The following is a 27,733-nucleotide window of genomic DNA, read 5'->3' as shown; positions in this document are numbered from 1 at the left end:
TAGGCGTGCATTTTTGATCGGAAAAAAAAAAATGAGAAAATGAGTTTTGGAACCAAATGCCCAAAAATTTTTTTAACTCAGGATTCTTTTGGTTGATTTTAAATGTGAAAAACTAAATTTTTTTTCAAAAAATATTAGAGACTATTTTGACAAATTGTTAAAAAAAATTTTGTATTATTACATGCTACTCATAATAATTGACTAGATAAGTACTTGGCAAGTACCCACTCAAGTGAGAGCTTTAAACTTCGCCTGCAGTAAAAAAAAAAAAAAATAAATAAAAATTCCAAGAAGATGTGAGAGTGTTCCTTAAATTTTTTGGCCAAAGTACTTGAACCAGAAAAAGGAAACGCCAAAAAACAAAATTTCATTTATTCACACACGCTTCGCAAGTCCGGCTTCGTGCAACCGTGACGTCGGCATTGTGGCAGCGGCATTTGTACGTACCGGTCGCATGAGTGTTCCTGTCGCCTTGCAACTGTGACGGGCTATAAATCCGTTACCCAGTTAGTTGGTTGATCCTTGGACAAGGCCGGCCGATCTGTTATTTCAAGCCGCTGAGGTGAAAACGTGGATAACTAATTGGGGGGTTTTGGAATGGCGAGTTGTGTATGGACGCCGCGTATGCGGGCTACCTATTCTTCTGTATGCTTGGACTGCCGCCCCACCTCACGGAGGCGGAGGACGGGCGTCAATTTCAGTGGCCCCTCAGTTGTCAGATGTCGCAAATCTGACTCGCTGTTTATGTGCACCAGAAGAATCTATTGCAGCACCGCTAATGACAACGAAGCTAGGAGCAGTGACAAACAAACTGGAATTCAGCTTTACAGAGATATTGAGAGGTTTGATCACCATCATTCATTTTTTAATTAGTCCGTCCTTGCTCTTGAATTTTGCTATTTCCAAGTTAATTTTCAACTTCCCCTCATCTTTGCACCATCTCTAAAATTTATTTTTCGGAAATTTCTTTCCACTGTTTTGCACCTGCTCTCGCCCTCCGTCCAACCAAAAAAAAAAGGGTTAGATGTCTACATGATTATTGAAAATTATATTCATGTTTTACCTTTTGTTCTATTCTCATTTGCCGCTTTCGTTAAATCTCCTCATGCTTCTTTTTCAGATTGCTTACGGAGACAGTTAAGCAATCTCAAGGTGATTGGCGAACTTCAAGCAACTGGAGCGAACTTGAGGTACTCTCCACTTTGACTTATCTAGTTCTTCTTTCTTGAGCATACTTTTAGCTTCATAATCAGTAAACTTGCTAGTTGATTTGTAATGAAATACATTTTCACATGTATGAATCCTGATGGAGTTGCAGGTTTGTTGGAAAATAGGGCAGTCTATGCGCTTTGCTTATTATTGGCTTCCGATAAATGACACTACACATCCAGTTTACTACAGGAGTCGATAAGACTTTTAAGGTCTTCTATTCTGTCTGGGAGTTTGTTGTGAAACGAAAGAAAAGCCAAACCTCCAAATTTATTCTTTTACCAATCAGTTTCTTTGGGAACAAAACTAAACCAATTCAAGTCTAACAAAGTTTTCCAAATGCGATATGACCTACTGTTTCTTATTATGAAGAGGCTGTCTTGTTTGCTGTTTTGACTCTTAAATCTTTAGACGCAGCTATTACTATTATCTCACATAAATACCGTGCGAACAAAAGATAAGGGAATGAACTGAAATTCTTAAAAAAAAATATATATGACTGTACTTATACAGCTTCGCTTAACCATTCCAGGGTGCATGGGTGTTGAGACCAAGAAATTCAAAACCAGTGTCCATTGTACATTTCATTGGTGGTATATTCGTTGGGGCTGCCCCTCAGCTTACCTACCGCTTGTTTTTGGAGAGCCTTGCAGAAGAGTGAGTGGTTTTACAATGCCAATATCTGCTCATCTCTGTATCTCAATTCCTTTCTTGTTTGACTACCAGCAGTAATGTATTTCATGCCATCGTCCTTGAAAATCTGATATTTCTGGTTTCAAATATTATCAACAGCTGAACTGTGATTCGGGCTTTAGAACATTGTATTCAGTTCTTTAGTGTACTTTTTTTTATTCAGACGTTCCTGCTTTTGATGTTTTGTCTTTAAAAGCACCTATTTTTACTTTTATTAATTGGCTTTTTCCAATCTGTTCCATTTTCTTTCTTTGCTCATGCTCTGAAGAGGAGGTGGGAGTGGAGTAATTATCACCACTAGCATCACCAAGAGAACTGGAATCCTAGTGACTTAGTTGTTTTGGTTTTGTGTGACAGAGGTATATTGGTTATCGCTACCCCTTATGCTAGTGGGTTTGATCACTTTCTTATCGCAGATGAAGTGCAGTTTAAATTTGATAGATGTTGTCGATTGCTTCAGGAACCGGTAAGTTTTGGCTTCTAAAATCAAGTGAAATGCAATCTGGATATGTCTCCTTATCTATTTCTTTGAAAAATTGTACTGCAGGAACAAGATCTTCCTTGTTTTGGCATCGGGCATTCTCTGGGATCTGTCATTCACCTATTGATTGGTTTAACAATTGAATTTTCTTCTATATCGTTTACAATACTATAGAATGAGCAGTAATTGATTAGATGAATCATCTGATTATTAGGCTCAAGGTATGCCGTGCAAAGAAATGGGAATGTATTGATGGCATTCAACAATAAGGTACGTGTGCATTTTTGTCCTTTCTGAGATATGTATGGAAATAAGGTACTGAACGTGATCCTTCAATCACTAGGAAGCAAGTATAGCCATTCCCTTGTTCTCACCTGTTCTCGTACCAATGGCTCAAAGCATTGGACCATTTTTGTCACAAGTTGCATCATCTCCAACAATTCGTCTTGGGGTGAGAATCTGAATTAAGCAAAGCTTGGTGATCTTTAAATTCATTTATGCGATCATGGTAGAGGTGGAGAACTGAACCAAGAATTCTCTTTTTTAATACCAACTAATCACTTTTGTGACCCAATATATTATTTTATTACGACTTCAATTCGTGTTCGCGTTTTTGCTTTTTGTAATCAAGGAGTATATCTCTGGTATGGCTTAGAAAACTACACCATTGGATATTACTGCAGGTTCTGGACAAGATATCTTCGTATTGATCATTAGGAAATTATTATTATTATTTTTTTAGTTACTCGTGTTGTTCATTAGATGTATATGATTGCCTTGTATTATGTGATATAATGCACACCCTGAAACAATTATTAGCAATTAGGGGATCTAGAAAATTTGGGATGAGTTTTATTCCGTCCGGCTACATCTGATGGAGAATTGTCCTTCTTGAACTTTGATATTTTTTCATTTTAGCCTATCAAACTTCTAGTGATAAAACTATTCATTGGGTCATCAGTCGTGTTTTTGCCTCAGCAGTAAGAGCAGAAGATTTTGCAGAACTGCGTAGTTTGCAACTTTTAGGTGGCACAGGCACATTGGAACTGAAGCGTGTTTAAATCAAAAGAAGCTAGGACTTTCCATGTTCTGCCTGCTCTCTTGTCCTCTTCTCTGCACTTTCTATTCTTGGATTGAGTATTCCTTTCCCCTTCCTAGTTCGTTCTTCTTATACTTCTTGTTTATCTTCTCTTCCCCCTCCCCGCAGATCTCCCTCTCTAGGTCTAAGAGGGGGGAGAGAAGGTTTTGAGTCTCAGTGAAATTTGGGAGGTTATAAAACCATGATTCTTTTGGTTTCATCCTTTCTGTTTTCTATCAATAAATTTCAGGATTCTCCATCGAGAGCTGGTCGCTAGTGTTTTTTTTTTTTTTTTTTTGATTTTTCTGATAGTGAATTTGTTATATATTTATGATTTTCAGGCAAAACAGATGGCTTTTCTTTTCCTTGGGTGCTATATGTAAATAATAGGGTTGGATAATATTTTACCTTTGTAGGTTTATCTAACTCCATTGGGTTGATGATCTCTTGCAAACTAATAAACTTGCTTCAGCACTGAATAATTAATTTTTGCTGTGGGGTTCAACATTTACAGGCAGAGATGACTCTGAAGCAATTAGAGAACCTTAGCCCTCCAATTATGAAGCAGGTTCTTCCTCTGGTTGAGCAACTTCCTCCATTATATAAGGAGTTGGTTAACGGGAGGGAGAATTTTACCCCAAGACCAGAAGAGACTAAAAGACTGGTAAGCTATTCTCAGCTGTCACCAGGTCTCGAATTACTTTATTAGTTGCAGGTATTAGTGAGTGTCCCCAGTTTTAATATTTGAGGTGCCAGCGCTTTTCCTTCATCTTATGTGTTAACATCCATCATCAGATATTATGTGTTAGGTAAACTGACAATAGGTATCTTGGGAGGAAAATATCTAGTCACCGTATTACAAGTGACCAACTAATATTTATAAGAGTACAAATCTAACCGACTATTTACAAGAATACTCTTACTAATTTATTATCTACAAGAATACTAATATTCTCCTAACACTTCCCCTCAAGTTGGAGCATATATATCATAAGCACCCAACTTGTTACAAATGTATTTCATTCTAGAGCCCCCTAAACTTTTGGTAAACAAATCAGCCAATTGATCTACAGACGGTATATGAGATGTTTTGATGACTCTGTCAAACAATTTCTCTCGAATGAAGTGACAATCAACTTCAATGTGTTTCCTCCTTTCATGAAACACTGGATTAGACGCAATATGGACAGCCGCCTGATTATCACACACTAAATTCATAGGCTATTTATGCTCAAACCCAATTTCAAGTAACATGCTTTTCAACCAAATCAACTCACACAGTGTGAGCCATAGCGCGGTATTCAGATTCTGCACTTGATCTTACTCTTCCATGACACTAAATTACCATCAACAAAGACACAATATCCTGTGGTCGATCTTCGATCTGAGGCAGAACCAGTCCAATCTGCATCACTATATCTTTCAATATCAGTGTGCTCATGATTTTGATACAGCAACCCTTTTCTAGGAACACTCTTAAGATACCTGAAAATTCGTATAACAACATCCCAATGACTAGTACGAGGGGTATCAAGAAATTGACTCACAACACTCACTGCAAACGAAATGTTAGGTCTCGTTACAGTGAGATAATTTAATTTACCCACAAGTCTTCGATATTGTTTAGAATCATCAAGTAATGCACCTGGATCTCTTGCTAATTTCACATTGGGATCCATAGGAGTATCCACAGGTCGATAACCTAACATCCCAACTTCACTCAACATATCGAGTACATATTTCCTTTGACATAAATAAATCCCATATTTAGACCGAACTACCTCAATATCCAGAAAATACTGTAGATGATCTAAATATTGTCTGAAAGTTTGCCTGCAGATTGGATTTAAGTTTCTGGATCCCCACAACATCATCACTTGTAATTACAATATCATCCACATAAACAACTAATAAAATTTTACCAACATTAGAATGCCGATAAAATACAGAGTGATCTACTCCAAATCTTATCAGACCGAACTCCATGACAACACTACTAAACCGGCCAAACCAAGTCCTCGGAGACTGTTTCAATCCATATAAGGATTTTTTCAAATGACAAACCAATCGTGAATTCTCTTCCTGAACGACAAATCTAGGAGGTTGTTCCATATATACCTTTTCTTCCAAATCTCCATGCAAAAATGCATTTTTCACATCCAACTGATGCAATGACCAATTATAAGTTACTGCCAAAGAGATAAGGAGACAAACAGAGGTAATCTTTGCAACAGGAGAAAATATTTCAAAGTAGTCGATTCCATACACTTGAGCAAATCTTTTAGCTACCAGACGAGCCTTCAATCTATCAATAAAACCATTAGGTTGTACTTTTATAGTGTACACCCATTTATAACCAACAACCGGTTTACCAGAGGGAAGAGGAACAAAATCCCAAGTACCATTTTTCTCCAAAGCAAACATCTCTTCTTGCATAGCTAACCTCCAACCAGGATCATTGAGAGCATGGGTAATAGTTTTAGGAATGGATACCGAATTAAGGGAAGCAACAAAAGAAGAATATGACAGAAAGAGATGAGAATAAGAGGCAAAATTAGAAATAAGATGAGAAGTACAATGTCTCTTACCTAAACGTAAAGCAATAGGAAGATCTGACTCACAGGAGGGTGTCATACCTGGATCTGAAGATTGAGAGTTAATTGGTGAAGTGCGTAGCATATCATGAGCTTTTTCAACCATGGAACGACGAGAATAAATTTGAAAATTAGGATGAGATAATCGAGTTGTGGAATCTGATGAACTAGATAACTCAGGTAATAAAGATGAAGGGACTGGTAAAACAGGAGAAGGAAAAAAAGAACACTGGTCTAACTCACAAGACATACCTTACTTCATAAAATAAGGAGTGGATTCAAAGAAAGTAACATCAGTACAAGTGAAAAAACGATTTAAAACTTGACTATAACATCTATACCCTTTTTGCGGTCGTGCGTATCCCAAGAAAATACACTTAATGGCACGAGAATCTAATTTATTCATTCCGGAAGCAAGTTGATGAACAAAACACACACCCAAAAACATGAAGAGGTAGTTTAAATATAGGGTCATGATGAAAAAGAATGGAGTGAGATAATTGGTCTCCAAGAATATTGGATGGCATGCGATTAATTAAATAACATGCAGTTAAATCTGCATCACTCCAAAATTGTTTGGGCACATTCATGTGCAACAAAAGTGTCCGAGCAACTTCAATTAAATGTTTAATTTTTCTTTCAGTAACTCCATTCTGTTGTGGAGTGTGAGGATAAGAGGACTGATGAAAAATATCGAACTTAGTCATAAATGTATCAAAAGGAGTGGAAAAATATTCTTTCGCATTATCACTGCGAAGTATACGTACAGGCACACCAAATTGATTCTTTATTTCTGTAACAAATGCACAAAAAATGGAATATAATTCTGAACGATCTTTCATTAAATAAAGCCATGTAACTCTGAAAAAATCATCAACAAAGATTACAAAATTTTTAAAATCTAACTTTGAAGTAACTCGGCTAGGACCGTAAACATCAGAATGAACTAATAAAAAGGGTTCCGAAATCCGTTTATTGACCCTAGAGGCAAAAGAAACACGATGATGCTTTTCTAATTGACAAGACTCACATTCTAATGAAGACAACTGATTCAAGGCAGGAACCAACTTCTTCAAATTTTGTAGAGACGGATGACCCAAATGACAGTGAATTTCAAGAGGAGAAACAGTAGCATGGCACGCAATCGGACCATTAGAGTTGAGAAAATAAAGACCATTATGCTCACGCCCTCCACCAATCATTCTCTTTGTCTTCAAATCCTGAATGACAACAAAATCAGGAGAAAAGGTAACTGAACACTGTAGAAATTTGATAAGCTTACTAACGAACATTAGATTAAAAGGCCAATTGGGGACGTAAAGAACAGAAGACAGCAGAAAAGATGGGTTAATTTCTATAGTGTCTAGTCCTTTAACTTTAGTTGTAAATCCATCAGCTAAAGTAACATGAGAGAAGGAAGTAGACTCTTCAAAATTAGAAAAATTTCTAGAGGTACTTGACATATAATCAGTAGCTCCGGAATCAATGATCCATGAATCAAAATTTTTGGAAATGGAGAGACAAGCCATAGCATTATCTTTTTGTGCTAAAGAAGTAGAGGGAAGAGATGCGTGATTTGCAGTTTGGTACTGCAGAAATTTGACAATCTTTCTCGGATATGGTAAAAGTCTTTTGGGACCCTTGTGCTGAAGAACTCGATTCAGTTTGGTTAATGGTAACTGCATTAGCAAACCGAAGTGGTTTTCCATTTAAATCCCAACAAGTATCACGAGTGTGATTCTTCAAACCACAATGAATGCACTCACGGGTGCCTCGACCTCCACGATCCCCATGACCTCTTCTACTTCTTTTTCCACGAGAGCCACGTCCAAAGTTAAGTTGCTCTATCCGATCATTGTTAGCAACTAAAGCAGATTTGTCATTAACTAGAGCACCATCACCCTGTGCATTGTCCTTAGATGCAAAACGTAAGATCCCAGCATACGCCTCTGCAAAGGATGGTAATTGTTCACCTGCTAAAATTTGAGATTTGATTGGTTCAAATTCTGACTTGAGACTGGCCAAGAATTTGAGCACAAGCACTTGTTCTCTTTGCCTCTGCATACCTGTAATATCACTTGAGAAAGGCATTACGGCATTTAATTCTTCTGAAATTTGCTTAAGATCAGCAAAGTATTCAGTTACTGTCTTGTTATCTTGTTGCAACTGAAAATACTCCAAATAAAATATCATACATCCGTGAAAGATTACTACAGTATAATAACTGGACATAATCCCAAACTTCTTTTGTTGTCTCACAATGAGAACACATGTAAGCAATTCGTGGCTCCATAGAATTCCATATTGCTCCAAGAATTTGGGCATCCTCTTGAATCCACATTAGTTTCTTGTTGTCCTCCGTAGGAGAGTCATCTGTGAGATATCATTGCTTTCCTAAGTCTGTCAGATAAATCTTAATGGCTTTTGACCACTGTTGATAATTAGTGTCATTCAACTTCCAATTTGTGATTTGAGACATCACTATTGGCATAATATTAGTAGACGTCGCAATACCTTTTGATAGACTTTCAGCTATAGCGAATAGCACTCCAAACCAAACGAAGGGTCAAAACTGGAGATGAACAGCGCGTGAACAATGCCGTGAGCGCGTGAATAGTGCCGTGAACAGTGAACAGTGCCGCGTGAACAGTACCGATGAACAGTATCACATGAACAGTCGCGATAACCAAAACTTTTGCTAGATGTTTAACCCTAACCCTAGGACTTTTGCTCTGATACCATGACAATAGGTATCTTGGGAGGAAAACATCTAATCACCATATTATGAGTGACCAACTAATATTTATAAGAGTATAAATTTAACTGACTATTTACAAGAATACCCTTACTAATTTATTATCTGCAAGAATACTAATATTCTCCTAACACAAACTTTCAATGCATTCTTTAGTAGTCTGAATTTACTTTCTAATCAGCTTTTTGTCTTCAGCATTTAAATATTTTGTTGCACATAAAATTTGATCCAGTTTTGTTTGCACCTAGCAACATTCAATATACTACAGTTATGACTTCACAGATAAGGTCTTATTATGGGATTTCAAGGAATCTTTTAATAAAGTTCAAAGACGATACGATTGATGAAACATCAGTACTAGCCCAGATACTTAGCTCAGAATCTGCTATCAGTTCAATGCTTGATATGTCCATACGCTCATTACCTGGGGATCATGGGCTTCCGCTCCAGCAGGTTAATTTGTTCTCAAAAATAATTTGCCTAAATTACTAAAGATTTATTTCTCATCTCTCTCTCTCTCTCTCTCACAGAGACACAAACACAGGCACGCATGCACATGCACACACGGAAACATGCGCAAAATTGGGCAGGGGAACTTGTGTCCAAATAAGATTCATACTTCATTTCTTGCTTGATATGTCACCTATCAAGGTTGAATGTTCAGGCTCTGCCAGATGTTCCCCCAGCAATGGCAGATGCGGTGAATCGGGGTGGAGAGTTTTTGGCATCTTTAACTGCGGGGACACCATGGGAGACAGTTGCCAAAGAAGTAAGCAATTCTCTTGGCAGGGACGCGAGACTTGTTCGTCCAGAAATGTCCAAGGACATGGACCTCCTTGTCAATGTAATGACTTCCTGGATGAAGGGAAACACAAGTACAAGACTTTTAAGGCCCTGATCAATCAATGACCATGCTAACGCTTTCAGCCTGCTGGAGTTACAGGTGGAGGAAAGGAAAAGACTTCAGACCTTCTTGCCCGCAATACTACCGTAACAATGTTGATATTTAACACTGTACTATAATATACAGAATTAAAACTTCGAAAGCTTGGGCTATAACCCTCCTTGTTAGTGTAATAACTTGGTTGATGAAAGCAAATACAAGTACCAGACTGCTAAGGCCCTTATCAATCCACGTCTAACTCTTAAGGGGTTTCTCCTAGTGGCGTTGCAGATGTAGGAAAGTAAGGACTTAGACCGCTCTCAAGTGTACGGAAAGCTGGAACCATAATAGGAGATAAATTTGAATCTGCCAAGTGATCCCTTGTACATCTATTTTGGCATTACTAGTTTTATTTTGGCATCCATTTGTTAGTACCTCATTATTTGTTCCCTTGTACATCCCGAAGTTACAGGAAGTTGTGCACGGTTACTTCTTAATCTCCAGTGAATTGGGATAAATAGAATTACTTCAGCCCCTTTTCAGGCATTTAACCAAAAATATACACAAATCAAACAATTTGCCAAACATCCTGAAAACTGTTTTGAGATAAAAACCAAACGGGTCCAACCAAATGCTGGGCGACTAAAATGATCGTTATCCCTACGACCGTACGTCCTAGCACTACATGCACAAATGAGGAAAGCATTCAGTCATGCGCAGAAAAAGGCATCCGTTCCTGCAATTGCAAAATAGAATACTTCCGCACCCGAGAGAGAGAACTGAAACCGTCACTGAAGGCTTCTGCTTTGCCCGGATTAAAAGATGTCCAATTTCCTTATCCCAAGATAACCACCCGCTTTCAAGCACTGAGATGCGTCTGCTGTTGTAGTTGCTGGAATGGAACTGACAAATAAGCTAATCCAACAATCTTAAACAAATGCTTAGTACCCTAAATGACCTTCGACATCCTAAATCCTGGTAACTAGGATACCTTCAACCTACCAACTCTTTGCACATGTGCCCTTTAGTTTACCAACCCTGATTTGACCATTCGGTGTAGGATTTCGAAGTTCACGTCTGCCCAGTTTACCATTTGAATTGTGAATCACCATCCAGGTTGCAAATACCATCACGACTTTTACCTCCACATTAGCGTGCTGTGACCTCACTATCAAAGCATCATATAATCATGTTTCTCCAAAACAACATATATATGCTATAATTTCAAGCTGATTAATTGCAATTGTTTCTACCAGGAAGCCTATTTAACTACATCTGCAATTACAGTTTTCCCTGCCTTTCCTATTTTATGAAGAAATGGCGAACTCACACAGGTGACGAGAGACAAGGTGAAAACAGGAAAGGGGAAGGGTACTATTATCTCCAAATTCAACATTCCCAAATTCACAACCACCACTTAGTCAATATAGAGCAATTCATAGCCACCCTGTGCCAATATCTCTATTGACGACACGAGGGAAAAAGACATGTGCCGTATTTCAAGATAACATGTACAAACAACATTGAAACATGTTCTCAATAACAACTTCTGTGACTAGGCTATTAATCATGATAGAGATATAAGCCTAGTCCAAATCGAGCACATGCTCGGCAAAATGCGATTTCCTCTGCTGCAGCTACAAGATCTACAACCTGGTCATTGCTGGATGACACAGTCCCAGTTGATTCCCGGTGTGCCTGCACAAATTGTAGGAGGAAATATGCACTTCAAACAAATATATTGGAGCAAAATAGTGTATACTTACAACACATGCTAAAACAAATTTAGCAACCAAGATACAAAACTTCTCTCTGAAGTGTCTAAATCCAACCAATGGTCACAAGTACTCCATAGGCCAAGCTAACGTGTAGTAGCCTAGTTGGATAGCCAGGTTGGAAGGGTGGATGGGGGGTGGCGCGATTGCCCACCCTTAACCTCAGGGGGCTTGCACAGCAGGGAAAGTAATTAAATAGATACACAAAAGAGGATGGACATGGTCAACCATCATACTGAGCTAAACATGAACTGAACGCCTGCGACATCTAGGAGATCTTCTGAAATCCAGACAATTATTAACATCGAGGTGGCTATATGTACTACCACTATTAAGTTTTGGAAATCCTCTTGTATGCATTACAATAGGTTTCCATATCTTAGGAAGAAAAAAAATACTTCCCAACCCACTATAAAGGTGTTTTACACTGGAAAAGCCACATTGACTGTTCACTAGACTTTTTCAAATTGACATGTCAATGGATAGAAAATCCCCACTGGGTGATCAAAAACAGATTTCAGAACAAACATAGCCTTCGAAAGTGTTGCACTTCCTCCTACACTAATCTAGCTAAAGACCTCGTATTCAGCATATTACAATAGAGCAACATATCTAGTTCTGATATTGATGGGCAAAAATTGGTTATGATGGCAAGGAGGCCACACATGGGCATATATATTATGAACTGCTCATAAAAACGTAGTAGCCAATTAGAGGATAACATCAATTGAGCCTTTCCAACATCGATCTATTCAGTTTGGGCACCTCAACATCAAAGTTCAGTCTAAGGCAGCCCCTCCTACCAACTCAGCCCACAACTTGACAACCAATTCAACACTTGGCATCATGTGTACTAATAAATTGGAATGATGGCACAAGAATAAAACATTTGTAAGCATTCCATGTATCCCAGGTGGAGAACCTGCAATTGTAATAAATGCAGTCTCACACTAGTTATCTGGCAGAAATCTTTTAAATTCAAATTCAGCTGAACAGTTCTCTGCTGCATAATTTTGTTTCGATGCCTTCCAAGAGTAGATTTGATGGGAACATGTTAAATTGCTAGCTAAAATTACAGAAATTGCTTGTGAAAGAGGCTAATTTGCAAAAGAATTTCAATATTTAGGAGGCAAAACAAAGATTCGTTTGCGCATCTAAACTGGTGCTTCCTATAACCATTCCTTGTTCTTAATGCGCTTTATGTATGGAAGCCCGCACTATGAACAGAAGCAAAGCTTTTTAAACTATAACCATTCTCGGACATCCATAACAACAGAAAGAGACGAGCAATTAGGGAAGTAGAACCTAAATCTATTAAGCTTTTAGCTATTCTGAATGAAAAACGAAGAAACCAAGTGATGCAATACATCTCTACTTGTGCAAGTTGATTGATGCCCTAGAAAGTGGACCACATCAAAGGGAAGGAACAAGCCATACCTCACCATCCGAACCTCGTATGGTGACACGGTAAACCACTGTAACACTTCCATTCTCAGAGAAAATAACGTCGCGTATTTCACCACACCAGCCTGCAAAAGAAGTGAAGAAGTCCATGATGGAAATGTAAGAGGCGAAAAGAAAAAAGAAAGGATAACTAATCTGCAGAACTATTGAAGAGCCAAGATATGAACCAAGCACAGACTAGAAAGGGCATTTGGTAAGCAAGAATTTCTTTTTTCTCACAACCATCGCAAAGACGAAATGTAAATGGGGACGATGAATGAAAAGAGAAATTATGGTGATAAAAAATGAGAGCCGTACAACATAAGCACAAGGGTTCGAACTTCTCCGACCTTTAATTTAATAAAGAAAAAAAGTGAAAGATAAATCAGTAGTGTAAGAAAAGCAAGAGATAAGGAATTTAATTGGCTAGAGAAAGGGGAGGGACATAGTAGTGATGTGAGACATTACCTGGGGCATAAAAGCTTAACATGCGGTTGGCATGGTACCTAGCAGCAAAGCAAAGAAACAGGAAGACACCATTTTTAATTAAACAAAAAAAAAAAAAAAACACACACACTCGCATCAGTCAGACCGACAACGCAACGCAGTAGTATTCATATTCACTAATGACTTCATACTCGGAGTCAATTTATTGTTTATTTACTTAAGGGCAGGGAGGGAGTGGGAGACGACAAGACAATAAGCGCAGGTACAGGCACAGGCACACCAACCAGGGGATGAACGTAGGATAATGATCCCGATCCAGATGCGGAGCTGATTTGATGATGTTATCTGGAATTCTCTTGTTGAGGTCTCGAAGGATCTCGGCGAGCGGCCGAGTGATGCAGGAAGACTTGTCCAGCGGCACCACGTAATTGGAGGAGGAGGAGGATGAGGACGACGACGAGGACGGCGGCGGCGGACTCCCTTTCCTAGTATCGCCATCGTTGTTGTTTTTGGTGTTTTGCGCACTGCCGCTGCCGCTATTGATATTAGTTATTCCATCGCTGCCTCCACCGCCGGCGCTAATATTTCTACCGCGATCCGCAGCTGACACCCGCAGTGTTCTTCTATCGAGTATGATACAGCTGCTTCTGAAATGAAGCTGGCTCAGTGTCACACGTGTCCGATCCCGGCTGAACACCACAGGTAAGCAAACCTCCGACGACGGCCGTCCGGATGTTGTCCTCTGAATTAACATTGTCAGCTACTGGCGGCTAAACACTCCCTCTACCAAACTCTGCCCTTTTTCGCTTTTCCTTTTTCTTTCGTATTTTTACCCCCTGCTTTCCAAATTTAGCACACGAGGTTGGAGTGGTTGGTTGGTTACTGGTTAGTAGTCGTCCTGCACGTAGCAGAGCAAAGAGCCCGAAAGTCCAAAGTCCAAACCATCCCTTACCTACTCACCAAGGCCGTTTGGACTCATTTGGGTTGTTGGGACTCTGGAATTGGGAGTTTCGAATTTTCTTCTTTTATTTTCGCTGTTGATTGAATTGGCTTGATTTGACTAATGGCAATGGGGTTGATTTGACTCTGGATTTGACTAATCGCCTTCCTCGAACTTCAACCCTAAGATCGCTCCGCTCACGTGAATTTTAAGTATTACACTTTATATCTCACGCTTAATTTGTTAAGGAAATTAAACTGAAGGTATATTTTGGATGACCAAATTACCTCAAGTTCATTCTTAATAATACATATAAATAATTGTAGTATGGTACGTGCTTATTTTGTCAACAGTTCATAAGGTTGCATTTGGTTCTATAATCTATAGTGTTGGTATTGAATTAGAATCACAATTCTGTGGAATTGTCATCCTATGAATTGAAATTTTAAAACCTCAGCATTCTTTTATTTGGTAAATAAATGTATAGAATTGATTAGGAACTCAATTAGAATTCCAAATCTTTTGTTTGGACGGAACAAAATTCATTAAGAATTATAATTGCTTTACATATGGAATTTGCTTGCATAATAATTCCTGTAAGAATTCTTTTTCTGCTTTCAAAGAATTAAAATATTTTATGCCTTGTAAGTAAAAAGAATCCGTTTGGATTACCTATTTTTGGGGGTGTTTTTTAAAAATTTTACTGTAGCAGAGTTTTTAGATTATATTTTGGGATATTTTCAGAAAATATTTTGGGATATTTAAGAGTAGAAGAGTTTCTAAAATATATTTTGAGATATTTTTTGAAATTTTAAAAAAATTTAAACTAATTTTTAGATTATCTTTTAGAGTATTTTTTAAAAATTTTTATTGTATTTGAAAAAATGATTTTTGAAAAACAGCTTATGACATATGTTTCAATTATTCTAGCATGTACATGGGCTACCTCAGGCATTATTCAGTTAGATGACTTGAACAATTCAATTTAGTATTTCGCCATCTTTTACCTTTTTAATTTTTATATTATGTGACTTTGTGTTTAGATAGAAGGTTATTTGACATATTATTTGGAATAATTACTATATTGTTATCCAACAACCACTATATATATATATATATAGATATATCAAACAACCACTGTGTATAGACATTAACGTCATCTTAACAACAGTTTGAATGGAAAGTTTATCATTAACATTTAGCTAGTCAATATAGAAAGTAAAGTGTATATATTTAAATTTTAGGGGTCGAAAGTGGTTACAAAGAATCAAGTTCAAGAGGACAAAGTGTAATTGGCCCTAATTAATATTCAAAAAAAAAAAAGGAGTTCAAAAGGAAAATTATGGCAAGAAAAGATTTAGACGAGCTTAGATTGGGAGTTTATAAGAGGAGAAAAGAAAAGAAACGATGAGGATAAGTTATAGAAGAAAAGGAAAAAATGATTTTCTTCTCAAGTTAATTGGAAATCTAGGAAAGAAAATAAATAATTTTGACACATTGCATTTTTATACACTGCCAGTGTATCATTTCCTTTACACTAATAAGTTTAGATCAATGCCATATAACATAAATTCAAAATTGATACTAATATAAAAATATCACTACATTGTTAGTGTACAAAAAAATTATTCTTATGATTTGATTTTTTAACATTTTGTGAATAAACTTAGCATTTTAAATACAATGATTAAGTGAAACTTTCCTTTCATTTCTTCACATTTTAAGGAGGAAAATTATTTAACCAATCTATCCCTCCATTTCCCCTTCTTTTCCCTCCAAATCTCGACTCCCAAACTAATCCTAAATGTCTCAGTATGTGTGTGTGTGTGTGAGAGAGAGAGAGAGAGAGAGCGGGGGAGGAATAGCATGCTGAATTACAGTCTATCCTTTGAGAAATGAAAAATTAGTGAGAAATGAAAAATTCATTTTTTGAAATGTGAGGGATGAAGAAATTTATTTTGTGAAATGTGAGAGATGAAAAAAAATCATTTTATAAAATGTGAGGGACGAAAAAATTTGTTTTATAAAATGTGAAGGACTATAGATCAAATTATGTAAAATATAATTTGACAAATTTACCTTTCAAAAATGATCACGTGCCTTGCACACAATGAATTCCAGCCAAAAAATGATCGGAAACCTAGTTAGGGACTAAATTTGTCCGATGTGAATATGTTAGGAATATAAAATTACACTTTTAAATGTGAGGGACGAAAAAAATTATTTTATAAAATGTGAGGGACGTTTTGGACGATTTTCCCTAATATTTTCATCATTTCAACTACGTTATCATTATACAAGAACTACCAAAATAATTTCACTCGTCACGTTCATACAAAATATACTGTATAACCAAAAAGCATGGGATGAAAGAGTGAAAGCCTGGGACGGAGGAAAGAAAAAGGCTCACGAGCGCACTTGGACTCAATTCAGCTCCATGATTCTTTAGGATCAATTTTGATCCTAAAAATTGCACCCTGCCATGTTGTCAAATAACCTGATGTACACAAACAGATTGAAGATGACCTCAACATTGTAAATCCATGTTTGCTGCACTTCTTGGTCGGATGCCACACTGTGAATCATGTAGGAAATTGTGTATCCTGCCAATCATCTCAATATTTCAGCAGCAATAAAGGATATATATACCATATAATGTTCTCTTGCTTACTTTATTAAGCTTTCCAATGAAAATCCGTTCTACTTCGCCACGGAGAGTTTCAACATCCTTTGCATACTCGCTATAATTCTCTTCCATTACTAACTGCTGTAATTGCTGCCTCATCTTTTCCAAGGCTGCATCTAACCCACAAAACTCTTTGAAAACTAATGCTTCTGTCCGCAATTGTAAAAGGTTCTTGACTGCATAGAGTGCCTGTTATTGCATTATTATATTCAGCAAAGAGGAATCGCGTACAGAATACTTGCCAATCAGTAAAATGGCATCCAAAGAATGGTACACGAGATCCTTCCTTTTTAATTTGAAATATTTTTCATACTTAGTCCAAAAATTGAGCATTTCAGAGAATATGTGGAAAGTTTATATTAAACATGCACAGCATGAACCCCCGTTCCAGATTTCAATGGCCACGCTAAAGAGATACCTTTTCCTGGAGATCAAGGTCCACTGATGCAAGTAGATCAACCACAGACCTCAAAAAGAAATGATTGTGGAAGAAATGGGGCTCTGGATTACTCCCATTTTCTAGCTGACACTCAGCCAGGTCAGCCACGAGTAGAACAGACTTCTTCTGTATTCTTATGTCAATGCTTGAGTTGCTCAGGATATCCTGAAAGAATGAACCATTGTAAACAGTGATATTCACACTAATAACTGTAAACAGGGCAGAAATGATTATTTGACGGAACTGCCATATTACATTTAACTATATGATCACCTGAATCATCAACTCGCCAGCTTCAGCATAGAAAAGTTCTTGCCCAACGAAATTATTTCTGATTAAAGCTGAAATAGCAAGTAATGCTTTTATGGCTTCCTCAACAAACTCAGATCTTGCCATCTTGATCAGCTTTGCCAGAGCATCAAGTTCCAGTACCTGCGATCCTCATTGTTCAGATGATGTTTCTTGTAAGGAAAATTGTAAAATGCGCAAGAATTCCAATCAAAGACATATTATTTAAAAAATAAAAATACCTGCTTTTGAACAACAGGGTTATTTTGGCAGGCTTTGCCAAGAATGAGTGCAGAAGCAGTCCTGACTTCTTGCTCGGGGTGATTTAGTTGTTTTATAACTATAATGAGACCACCAAGTTTGTGCAATTCTGAAAAGAAATGTTTATGTCTTATAGACCTACCAATAGAGAGAAACGCTACTTGAAAATTCCCAAAAGAAAAGTGGAAGGCTGTACTTTGTGCCTCCACAATTATAGCTTTCTTCCAGAACAAGCTACAAGCTCTTTGGCTTATTATATCCAACAGAAAAATACAGGAAACAGTAGCAGCACATAATTTACGAGATACAGAACTATGGAAAGTGCTATCATGTGAGAAATTCTATTGATGGATCACCAATTATGTACAATAGAACAATTCAAGATATCTCAATGGAAAACCCACAAGAGCAAATCATCGTCACAAAAAAAATTCGATCTACATAAGCATCATCTTATCTGAAGTTTTGGAACTAAATTCAGCTAGACTGCACCCACCATCAACAAGTTTTGGAAAGGAGAGACCATTCGCTAAAAGTTATCATCCACGGTACCTTATTAAAATACTGATTGAAATGACAAAAACAAAAACTTCACACAATGAATGCATCCTCTTCATGACAAAACAGTGGTCACAATTAGAACTTCTTTTAGATAACAGGAAAGAAGGATGCTTTCTTATCTTTAAGAGATTACATGAATAAATTATGAATATGTAGAATTTGCTTTATCAAATGTTACCTCAAACGAGTGGGAGAAAGAACTCATGGTTTATGCCTCAAACAGACTATCACAGTTCACAACAGTTACTTTGGCTCTTTCAGCACATAATGTCCTGTTATTTCAATCAGCGAATGACAAGAAGCTCATCTTCCAGCTATTTGACAAAGTCGGGAGCATTTCTACTATTGCTAGGTGAAAGAATGTTAACAAAATGTACAACTAAAGAATATATGCATGGAGTATGGAGAACAGTAGCTCAACAAAATTATATCTTCAGATCAAATGAAACAGCTGAATACACAAATGGAAGCAGCTAAAGTATATTTCATTTGTTGCTCAAGCGTTAGCAATAAAAATTGTACAAACCATTTGCATTATCTATTGGCTCCACAAGTATTGAAAGCTCCTCTAGTGCACGAAGACGATCCTCTGATGGTAAAGACGAATTCTTTAAATCATCTATTGCAATCCTCATCAGTTGTGCATCTGAAGGCATCTTTAACTTCTCCATCAGTTCCTGACAAGCCTAAAATCTTGTTATGTATTAAAGGATAAGAAGAATGCACAAGTGGCAGACTTTTAAGGACAAAAAGGAAAACATTACTGGAAAGGATATACAACAGAAATGGACAGCCAAAACAGTTAAAAAGGAGCATAAACTAGATGCCCCGACCAAATGCATTCAATGGTATGTTGTACTTTCAGCCTATAGATGAAACCACAAGTTAATCACTCTGACCTTTATCTCCATATGGCGTTTCTTTAGCTCATCAGGAGACAAGTGTTGGACATCTTTCGCGGCTTCTTTCAACTTAGAAGGATCGGAATGCCCTGAGACAAAAGCAGCGGCTGAGGAAAAGGAAATAGAATACACCATTGAACTAACAGGTTGAAGCCCAAAAATCAAGACAAACAATGAAATCTTATCCCAATTCAAGCCTCACAGTCAACTACAAGAGTCCCGTTTGTGGATTTACTTTAGTTTAGGTAGGCATCACATTCCCAAAAGGAAGATTTCCATCTCTTTTTCAATAAACTCACTGCATTTTTATCTTTGGTTACCTCTTCCTCCAAACCTTATCATCAGTTTGACTTTGAAACAGTATTTCACAAAACTTATGCACATAGCCATGCATGCATAGCAACCATTCTAAAGCATGCTATAATTCCAAATGCTTGTAGAAGCTCATATCTCATTCATCCATGTTCATAGGATCTTCCATCGCATGACCACACTGCCAACACAGTTATACAAAGATTACAGCACATTACTAATACAAGATGGTCATTTCCTTGCATGTCAATCCCAAAATTTAGATTTAGAAGGTCTAAGGGAATGTACATAATAGAATAAGGAGGGGAGCAAATACAATCTAGAATCATGCCAAGGCAGAGGTGAATCTCAAATTCAAATTTTAGATATTTCTTCTCACATAGTAGCAGCCTCCCGGTAGATGTACACTCCATCACCTTTTATAGAGAAGATTTACAAATAGAAATGTTGATTTACTTGACAGTTATCAAGAGTTTTCATGGGAAAAAAAAAATTAACCGATATAGGTATAATCGCTTTAGCCCTACGTAATAGACTATAGACATAAAATCTTGAGCACGTGAATTAAAAATTTATAAAGCTTAAAAGCCTTGAAATGATGCTTCCATATTCGTTGTCAGCGATAATGTGCATAAAGAAATTTTCGTGACAGCAATTATATGGATCCACAAATCCCAATGCACCTAATGTGCGACACAGACTGAAAGAGGGCATATAAAGAGAAGGAAAAAGTTGACATCTGAGGCTGAGGCTGAGGCTGAGGCCGGAAAGATAAAACTAGTTAATTGGGATCGGAGCTCAATCAAGTAGGCACCAGCAAGGGCTAACAAGCAGTTAGGACTACGACAATTTATAAAGTAATAAAAGCTCATCAGAGTTTAAGAGTAACAACTAACAAGGGAGGGGAGCACAGGGGAAAAAAAAGGGGTTAGGAGGAAAATAAACTAAACTACTCAAGTAGTCGAACCTATTGCCCACTGCAACATTCCGTCGAGGGAAGAGAAACCACCGGCGTCAAAATCACGGTGGTTCTCGTCATCATCATCCCAGAGCAAAGAGGAATCCCCGGCGGCGTCGGCCTTTGCAACGAGATCTCCCTCCTCTTTTGCGGTAGACCAATACAGGCCTGTGGACGCCGACTTGTTTAGACCATCCGCCGAAGCCCTTGCAGCAAAAATGCTCAATGCTAATGCTGCTGCTATTGTTGTGAACGCTATCATCAATCGCATTTCAGGCGGCAGTGAATAGTGATAGGGGCTCTACCTTGTCCTTTTTCTTTCAGACGTCTCTACCTTCCTTTATTTTGCAGCTTTTATATCGAACTGCAAATTTAACAAAACAATATACTACTCCACTACTTTTATTAATAATAATAATAGGATGAGAAGACGAAGGGTCCGAGCAGAACGGAGCTCCCGGCACCCAGTCCAATACTGCTTCTGAGGTTTCAGATGGGTTGTGAATTGGGAATTAGGGGGACTGCGGCGGCGTCAACCGAAGGCGTAACCGAAAGTGCCGGACTACTTGCAAGCGGTCATACATTAATAATTATTACCACTTTATTAGTTAAGCGTAATGGTGACGAGAGCCAAATGTATTTAAACTTTTAATTATTAATTACTGTTAATACAGTAGTATTAATTAAGAAGATAAACTAGTGATATGCCTTCTTCTTCAAAATTAATTGTTTTCTTTTAGTGGACATAGAAAACAAAATAATGCAATCATGTAAGAATAATAAGGGGTATAAGGGATCTAGAACTAGAGAAAGCTGAATACCATTGAGTTTTGTATTAATTAATGTTTTTTTTTATGGTAACGGCATATTTAATCTTATTTAACATACTCCTGCTCCTACAACTTGGAGAAGTAGCTCAACTAAATCAGAGGGAATCTGACAAGGACTGAACCACCATCAGATCAGACAACTAATGTGAATTAATGAAGCACATTAAACCTTACCTCCCACCCCAGAACTAATGCAGTGGGCAAGGAGTTGGTTAAGTATTAATTAATGTTGAAGTCGGAGAAATTTGAGTGTTGTATAACTGAGTCATGTAGTCTGACAAGTTTATTACGGTAGAGATTAGTGTACTTTTGGAAAAAGAGAAAAAGAAAATAGTTAACCATAAATGATGGGATTTCTATTTTACTTTTATTTTGTTTTGATAAAAAAAAAAAAAAAAAAAAAAAGGGACACTGCCTGTAACACCGCATTATTCATAGATGTTAAATAATCAATTTTATGTTAATCGAACGGACAAAATATCCTTTCACGTAAATTTCACCCCCTTAGCGTGGAAAATAATATGCTATTATGCTAGTAGGAGGAGGATTATAACAATTTCTGAGGCTTCAATATGGCATACATTAATACAATTGAGAGCAAACAGTTGAATTGTGAAGCGAGCGCTATGCTGTGACTTGTGAAGAATTGGAATTGTAAGGACTTCTATACTAATAGTGGACTTTTGTGCATACGGAGCTGCCGTGGATTAATACTCATAATAAAGACATGTGCCAAATTCGTCTTTAAAGGGCATCATCCATCTATAGTGTTATACTCTGCGCTTGGTGAAAATGAAGAGTTGTTTTCTTGGTGAGACGGACGGATGATTTAGAAAATGCTCGAGGGCAGAAGAGAAGGAACCGAATTAATGACCTATTCTTCAGACTTATCATCAAAATGTGCAGCATAACTACACAACAAATTGGAATGTCAGAGGGCCTGATCTTCGGATACAACTAATGTATTGACAAATTTTGACTTGACTTCTTTGGTGTCTTGGATACTCCTGCTCATGCCTTGCAGGAGTGATCCAAGGGCAAATCATGGACATAAAATCATTTAATCGGATTGCTGAATTTTAATTTGATTGTAACAACGGAAAATGACTAATTTTACGATGAAGATGACATTTGAAATATATTTTTTCACGGATTCCCAAGAAAACCTATTATTGTTTACAGGAATATCTAGTAAAAAAATTTGCCCAGCAAAAATGTACAACCTCTTATTCCACAAGCCTAAGGCTGGCTAAATAAGCCAGACTCGAGATTTTGCTGTTTCCACCACATTCATGGAGGAGGCATTCAGAATTTCAAAACATGCGAAGAGCATCATGATTTACAACAAACGAAATCAAGATAAAGCAAAAAGAAAACAAAGCACCGTGTGAAAGGAAAGTAATAAAAACGACCACAAAAACATTCATCAAAAGGTTACAAATGGATGCATCGTTAATTTGCCTTCGGACCTTTACCATTATTTCTCTTAGAATACCGTTGAGTTGACCCGGCAGCACGATTGACATCATGAAGACCCGCATGGGCCACATCAGCAGAAGTTTCAGCAACTAAGACATCGGCCGAGTACTTTTTGATCCTCAGAGAAATGAGAACGCTGGATAAGATCCCAAGCATGGGAAAGACATATGACCAAACCTGGGATTTCTTGGACCCGGATGCAGAAGCTACAGCAGCACTTGCAAGACTGCCAATTGAAGTGTTCTGCAATATCATTGGTAGGCAGCCAATTACTGTTGGAAGCAGGAAATCCACAATGAAACCTACTTCTGTCGCAGCCAAGGCATAGTTGATGACATAGGAGGGTATAGGTGAGAATCGGGCAAGAAGAACAAATCTCCATCCATCTTGTTCAACTCCACGAGAGAGCATATGAAAATACTTGTTTCTGCGAGCCCAATCTACAGCGGAGCTAGAACTCCTGCAAATAAGCCTGAAGAAAACAAATGTCATCAGAGTGGAAATAGCAGACCATAATAAATGCACGCACTAGATGAACACATATATCTAATCTAAGTAATGGCAGAGAGAGGAAAAGGATACTAGGATGAGCTTCAAAGTCACAAAGGAAAAATTACCAATTTCTCCTTCAGGTGCCTGTCAATTTTTAAAAATTTTCCTTCTCATCTATTACTTACCCTCATATTAGGCTGCTATAAATATTGAACATGACAGGGTGCAAACCAGACTATTATGGAGGACAACAATCAGTCAAGATTTACAGGAAGGAGAAAACTTTTTCTTTTAGTTTATTTCTCTTTTTTTATAAGGGGAAGAAAGGTTCCTGTTTCATTTTAACCAAGCGCGAGGAGGAATGAGTACATAGGTGATAACCATCCTCACAGTTCCAGTTGAAAAGCGCCAGAACAACTACAAAGCAATTCGATAACTATGAATTGTATCCAATCTGTGGGCAAAGAGAGGTTCTACAGATGATGTACCACAGATACTTTGAAGAGAGAAGATTGACAACAAATCACCTTCTTTGCTATAATTGCAGAGGCAGAAGAGGCAGGTTGCTGATCTGCAATATAAGCAAGGCACGGGTAGCATGGTAACTTCTGACAGAAGAGGGTAGAAGGATACAAAAATAATGGCACATGAAGCTTCAGCCAACTTTAACCCGCAGTCTTCAGAGATGCAGAAAGAAAAGAGTTGGATGGGAACCACAAAGGAATGATGCATTGTAGAAAATGCCATAGGTGCAAATGAAAAATAAATTGCAAATGCAACTTTGCGTCCTCAACACGTTCAGAAGAATAACTCCATCATTCCATAGCACAAGGTTTAACTAAATTCAATTACAGAAAAGACGCTATAGTAGTAGCATAATATGAGACACACATAGCCATATATGACTAAAAAAGTTTGAGTTTCACAGCCTGTGTCACTTTCAAGATTCTTTATTTTGGAAGAAAGGAACATAAATGGTAGAATCAGATAGGTTCTGACATGAAGATTTGCAGGGAAACATGTATTCAGCGCTACTCTCAGCGTATTGCATTCCGATGCTCAATGTACTTCTGTACTATTATGCTACCACCACCACTACTACTACTACTACAGTCTACAGAAGATGAGTTCTAATATAAACCTACTACTGCATGACAAACTTACCTCAAAATTTATAAAATTTATACGTACATATAAGAAACTACCAGTAGTGTAACTTTTGCTGTTATGTTAAATTTAAATGGAGTAACTTTTTCTCAACATGACGAATATTGAAAAATAGAGAAGTCTTGCGATCATCCTCTCAAAAGCAATGCCAGTTCTAAGAAACGACGGGAGACAACAGTCAGACCCTTGAAGCAAAATAATAACGAGAAGAAGAACAAAAGGAAATCCCATAAACAAGAAATGTTGCTGTACAAAACTTAGTTCCGCCGACCGTCCTCCCTCCGATACTAGTCGAAATAAGTATGCCAAAATGCAATCTAAGAAGTCCTACCACTAGTAATAATTAGTGAAGTCGTATATAAAAGGGAAGGAGGAATTAAGAAGAAGGAAAAACGAGGAAGGGTAGACCACCTGCCGATCCAGAAGGAAAGTGAAGCTCCCAGGACCTTGGCGGAGAATACGCAAAGGACGGCCGGAACGAATCCGAAAAGGAGGGAGGCCCCGGCTTCGAAGAAGACGGCGTAAGGAAGACACAGGGCCAGGGTGAGTGTGTGGACCCCTACGTAAGCTGGGATGGCCCAGTATCCCAGCCGATCCGAAAGGTTTTGGAACCATCGCACAGCCGTCTCGTTGTCCCACCCCAATCCGATGCCCATCTGCTTGCTCACAGCCCTCATCCCGCCCATTACCGCCACCACAGCCGCAACTGTTCCCCATCTTCCCAACGCCCCCATTCCTGCGAATTCTATCTACCTTATCTATCTAGCTTCAGGGAACCGTTGACAATTGTACCAAATTCTCTACGCATTAAAACTTTTTGTTGATTCGGTACCCCTTCTCTACGTACGAGGCTTGTTTGTATTGTCATAAACAAAATTACTTTTTTGTTATACACGTCCCCAATTAAAACTGATTGCGGGCAGCACCATTTATGACTTGGTTTGAATTCGATTTATTCGACTTCAAACTCGAATTCGAGTAGATGGACCTGGGATGCAAGTCGTGTTTAGAGTCCGAATATACGGTATTCGAATTCAACGAGTTACTTGTCAAGTATTTTTTGAATTTAAATAATAGAAAAGATTGAATTTAAATAATAGAAAAGATCGTTCAAATCGTTACTCATATTTTAAAAAAAAAAAATTTTTTCATCCCTCATTTTTATAAGTGTATTTTTACGTTCCTTACACATTCATATTGATCAAATTTGATTCCTACTTAGATTTTCGATTAATTTTTTATCGAAATTCATCACATGCCTTACGTGTAATCATTTTTTAGTGGCAAAATTGTTAAAATCAAAATTTACATAATCCATCTATAGTTCCTTATATTTCACAAAATGAATTATTTTGTCCCTCACATTTTATAAAATAAATTTTTTCATCTTTTACATTTCACAAAATGAATTTTTTCATTATTTATTAACCATGTGTATGAATAATTTTTTTTTTAAATCTATGTATATATTTATTTGATTTCACCTGTATTACGAATAACATATAATATATCTTTTATTTGATTTCATCGAAACAAACTAATTGTAGTTATACATATGCTATTTAATAGATATATACATAAGTTTAAATCTAACAATTATGATTTAAACCCATATATATATATATATTTGATTTCACCACGTGAATCTATTCAATATTTCTAATCTTTCGATTTTGGTAATAATTCATTTATTGAGTTGTATAATAAGACCATTTAATTAATTGATCCTAATTCGAATTCTATAGTCATGCTAACAAATTGTAATTTAAATCTAAAATTTTTATTCGCCACCTTTAAGACCAACAGTTGAATTTCTTACCTTATGATTATCTTAAAATTTGAAATTATCGATCTCGTACTTATTTTTGTCATACTTTTCCTTTGTTTATTTTTTCTGTCCAAATTTAATTCAATATAAACACTTGATAATGTTTAGAATTAAATGTCTTTTTTGTTTTTAATTTTCAATTAAAATGAAATGAACATGAATAAAAAACTAACAAATTTTTTTAAATCTCTGTATATATCTATTTTAATTTCACCTGAACAGTATGTTCAAGTGAAATTATACTGTTCAGGTAAAATTAAATAGAGATATACTACATCCTATTTATATTGTTCAAGTGAAATCAAATAAATATATACATGAGTTTAAAAAACTTATTTGTACACATGATCAATAAGGGATGAAAAAAATTATTTTATAAAATATGATAGACAAACAATTCATTTTATTAAATGTGAGGGATAATGGATCGGATTATGTAAATTTTGATTTGATAATTTTATCCTTAAAAAATGATTACGTGCAAGACACGTGGTAGATTCTGACAAAAAATTAGTTGAAAATCTAGATAGAAATCAAATGTAACCAATGTGAATTTGTAAGGGACGTAAAAGTACACATTTCAGAGTGAATGATGGAAAAAATTATTTTACAAAATATGAGAGATATTTTGAATAATTTTTCCTAAATAATATATATTTTTAAATATGAAATTACTGCTAAGGATTTATGCTTTCAAATAATTTACAAGATGATTTGCATACTTAATAAAATTCTTTAATGGCAAAAAGGTAATATATTTTGAAGTAAACATAATTCAATTTCATTATACAAGTTTCGAGCTTACATGCCCGAAAATGGGATTTCATCGAGTTTCTATGCTTGAAAGCAACATCAAGTACTTGTGCTCGATATGGTTTGTTTTTTATTCAAACCATATCGAGTCGAGTTCGATTTTTTTATCATTTCATCGGGTCGAGTTCGAGTTTTTTTACCATTTCATCGAATTGAGTTCGATCTTCAGTTTTTGAATTCGATTGAACACAAGCTCGAGTCGAGTTCGAATATAGCACTACTTGGATTTGACTTGACTCGTATACACCCTTATCCCCAATTATCTATTTATATCACATATATCAAATTATTATAATATATTTTTTATGAAAACTCCACAAAATAGCAATCCAAACAATACCTCAACTTCGTGCCTTTTTTTCCCAATGGAAAAAAAGTAAATCTACCTCTACAATAGTTGACCACCAGGGAGAGGGTTA

At 36.9% G+C, this 27,733-nt stretch overlaps 4 protein-coding genes across 7 annotated transcripts; 1 reads left to right on the top strand and 3 right to left on the bottom strand.

The window, feature by feature from the left end:
- Nucleotides 1–339: 339 nt before the first annotated feature.
- On the top strand, nucleotides 340–10,115 carry LOC113716472 (uncharacterized). Of its 3 annotated transcripts, none has more exons than XM_027240810.2 (10): nucleotides 340–842; nucleotides 1,121–1,190; nucleotides 1,742–1,866; nucleotides 2,260–2,368; nucleotides 2,450–2,513; nucleotides 2,598–2,653; nucleotides 2,727–2,834; nucleotides 3,976–4,125; nucleotides 9,093–9,263; nucleotides 9,341–9,656. In XM_027240810.2, exons 1-10 carry the CDS (start codon nucleotides 598–600, stop codon nucleotides 9,443–9,445), a joined length of 1,203 nt encoding a protein of 400 aa, XP_027096611.2. In that variant the 5' UTR covers nucleotides 340–597; the 3' UTR covers nucleotides 9,446–9,656. The 3 variants fall into 3 exon arrangements, with proteins under 3 accessions (XP_027096611.2, XP_027096612.1, XP_027096610.2); XM_027240809.2 differs by having other exon boundaries at nucleotides 343–842; nucleotides 9,475–10,115; XM_027240811.2 differs by lacking the exon at nucleotides 3,976–4,125 and having other exon boundaries at nucleotides 342–842; nucleotides 9,475–10,115.
- A 928-nt stretch (nucleotides 10,116–11,043) lies between these two features.
- LOC113716473 (DNA repair RAD52-like protein 2, chloroplastic) lies at nucleotides 11,044–14,363 on the bottom strand. Its single transcript, XM_027240812.2, has 4 exons — nucleotides 13,643–14,363; nucleotides 13,380–13,417; nucleotides 12,906–12,997; nucleotides 11,044–11,391 (listed from the first exon to the last, which is right to left on the bottom strand). The coding sequence occupies exons 1-4, from the start codon at nucleotides 14,110–14,112 to the stop codon at nucleotides 11,257–11,259; spliced, it is 735 nt and encodes a 244-aa protein (XP_027096613.1). The 5' UTR covers nucleotides 14,113–14,363; the 3' UTR covers nucleotides 11,044–11,256.
- Nucleotides 14,364–16,502: 2,139 nt separating this feature from the next.
- Nucleotides 16,503–21,243, bottom strand: LOC113717406 (hsp70 nucleotide exchange factor FES1). 2 transcript variants are annotated; one of them, XM_027242245.2, is made up of 8 exons: nucleotides 20,715–21,243; nucleotides 19,433–19,524; nucleotides 19,060–19,219; nucleotides 17,954–18,081; nucleotides 17,697–17,855; nucleotides 17,403–17,588; nucleotides 16,970–17,173; nucleotides 16,503–16,901 (listed from the first exon to the last, which is right to left on the bottom strand). In XM_027242245.2, exons 1-8 carry the CDS (start codon nucleotides 20,974–20,976, stop codon nucleotides 16,881–16,883), a joined length of 1,212 nt encoding a protein of 403 aa, XP_027098046.1. In that variant the 5' UTR covers nucleotides 20,977–21,243; the 3' UTR covers nucleotides 16,503–16,880. The 2 variants fall into 2 exon arrangements, with proteins under 2 accessions (XP_027098046.1, XP_027098047.1); XM_027242246.2 differs by having other exon boundaries at nucleotides 19,060–19,210; nucleotides 20,715–21,212.
- A 1,492-nt stretch (nucleotides 21,244–22,735) lies between these two features.
- On the bottom strand, nucleotides 22,736–25,673 carry LOC113716891 (uncharacterized). Its single transcript, XM_027241425.2, has 2 exons — nucleotides 25,085–25,673; nucleotides 22,736–23,486 (listed from the first exon to the last, which is right to left on the bottom strand). The coding sequence occupies exons 1-2, from the start codon at nucleotides 25,405–25,407 to the stop codon at nucleotides 22,988–22,990; spliced, it is 822 nt and encodes a 273-aa protein (XP_027097226.1). The 5' UTR covers nucleotides 25,408–25,673; the 3' UTR covers nucleotides 22,736–22,987.
- Nucleotides 25,674–27,733: the final 2,060 nt, after the last annotated feature.

The sequence above is a fragment of the Coffea arabica genome, chromosome 11c, assembly GCF_036785885.1.
Source record: "Coffea arabica cultivar ET-39 chromosome 11c, Coffea Arabica ET-39 HiFi, whole genome shotgun sequence".
NCBI lineage: Eukaryota > Viridiplantae > Streptophyta > Magnoliopsida > Gentianales > Rubiaceae > Coffea > Coffea arabica.
Note: the sequence above shows the minus strand (reverse complement) of the source record. Positions and strands in the feature narration are given on the sequence as shown.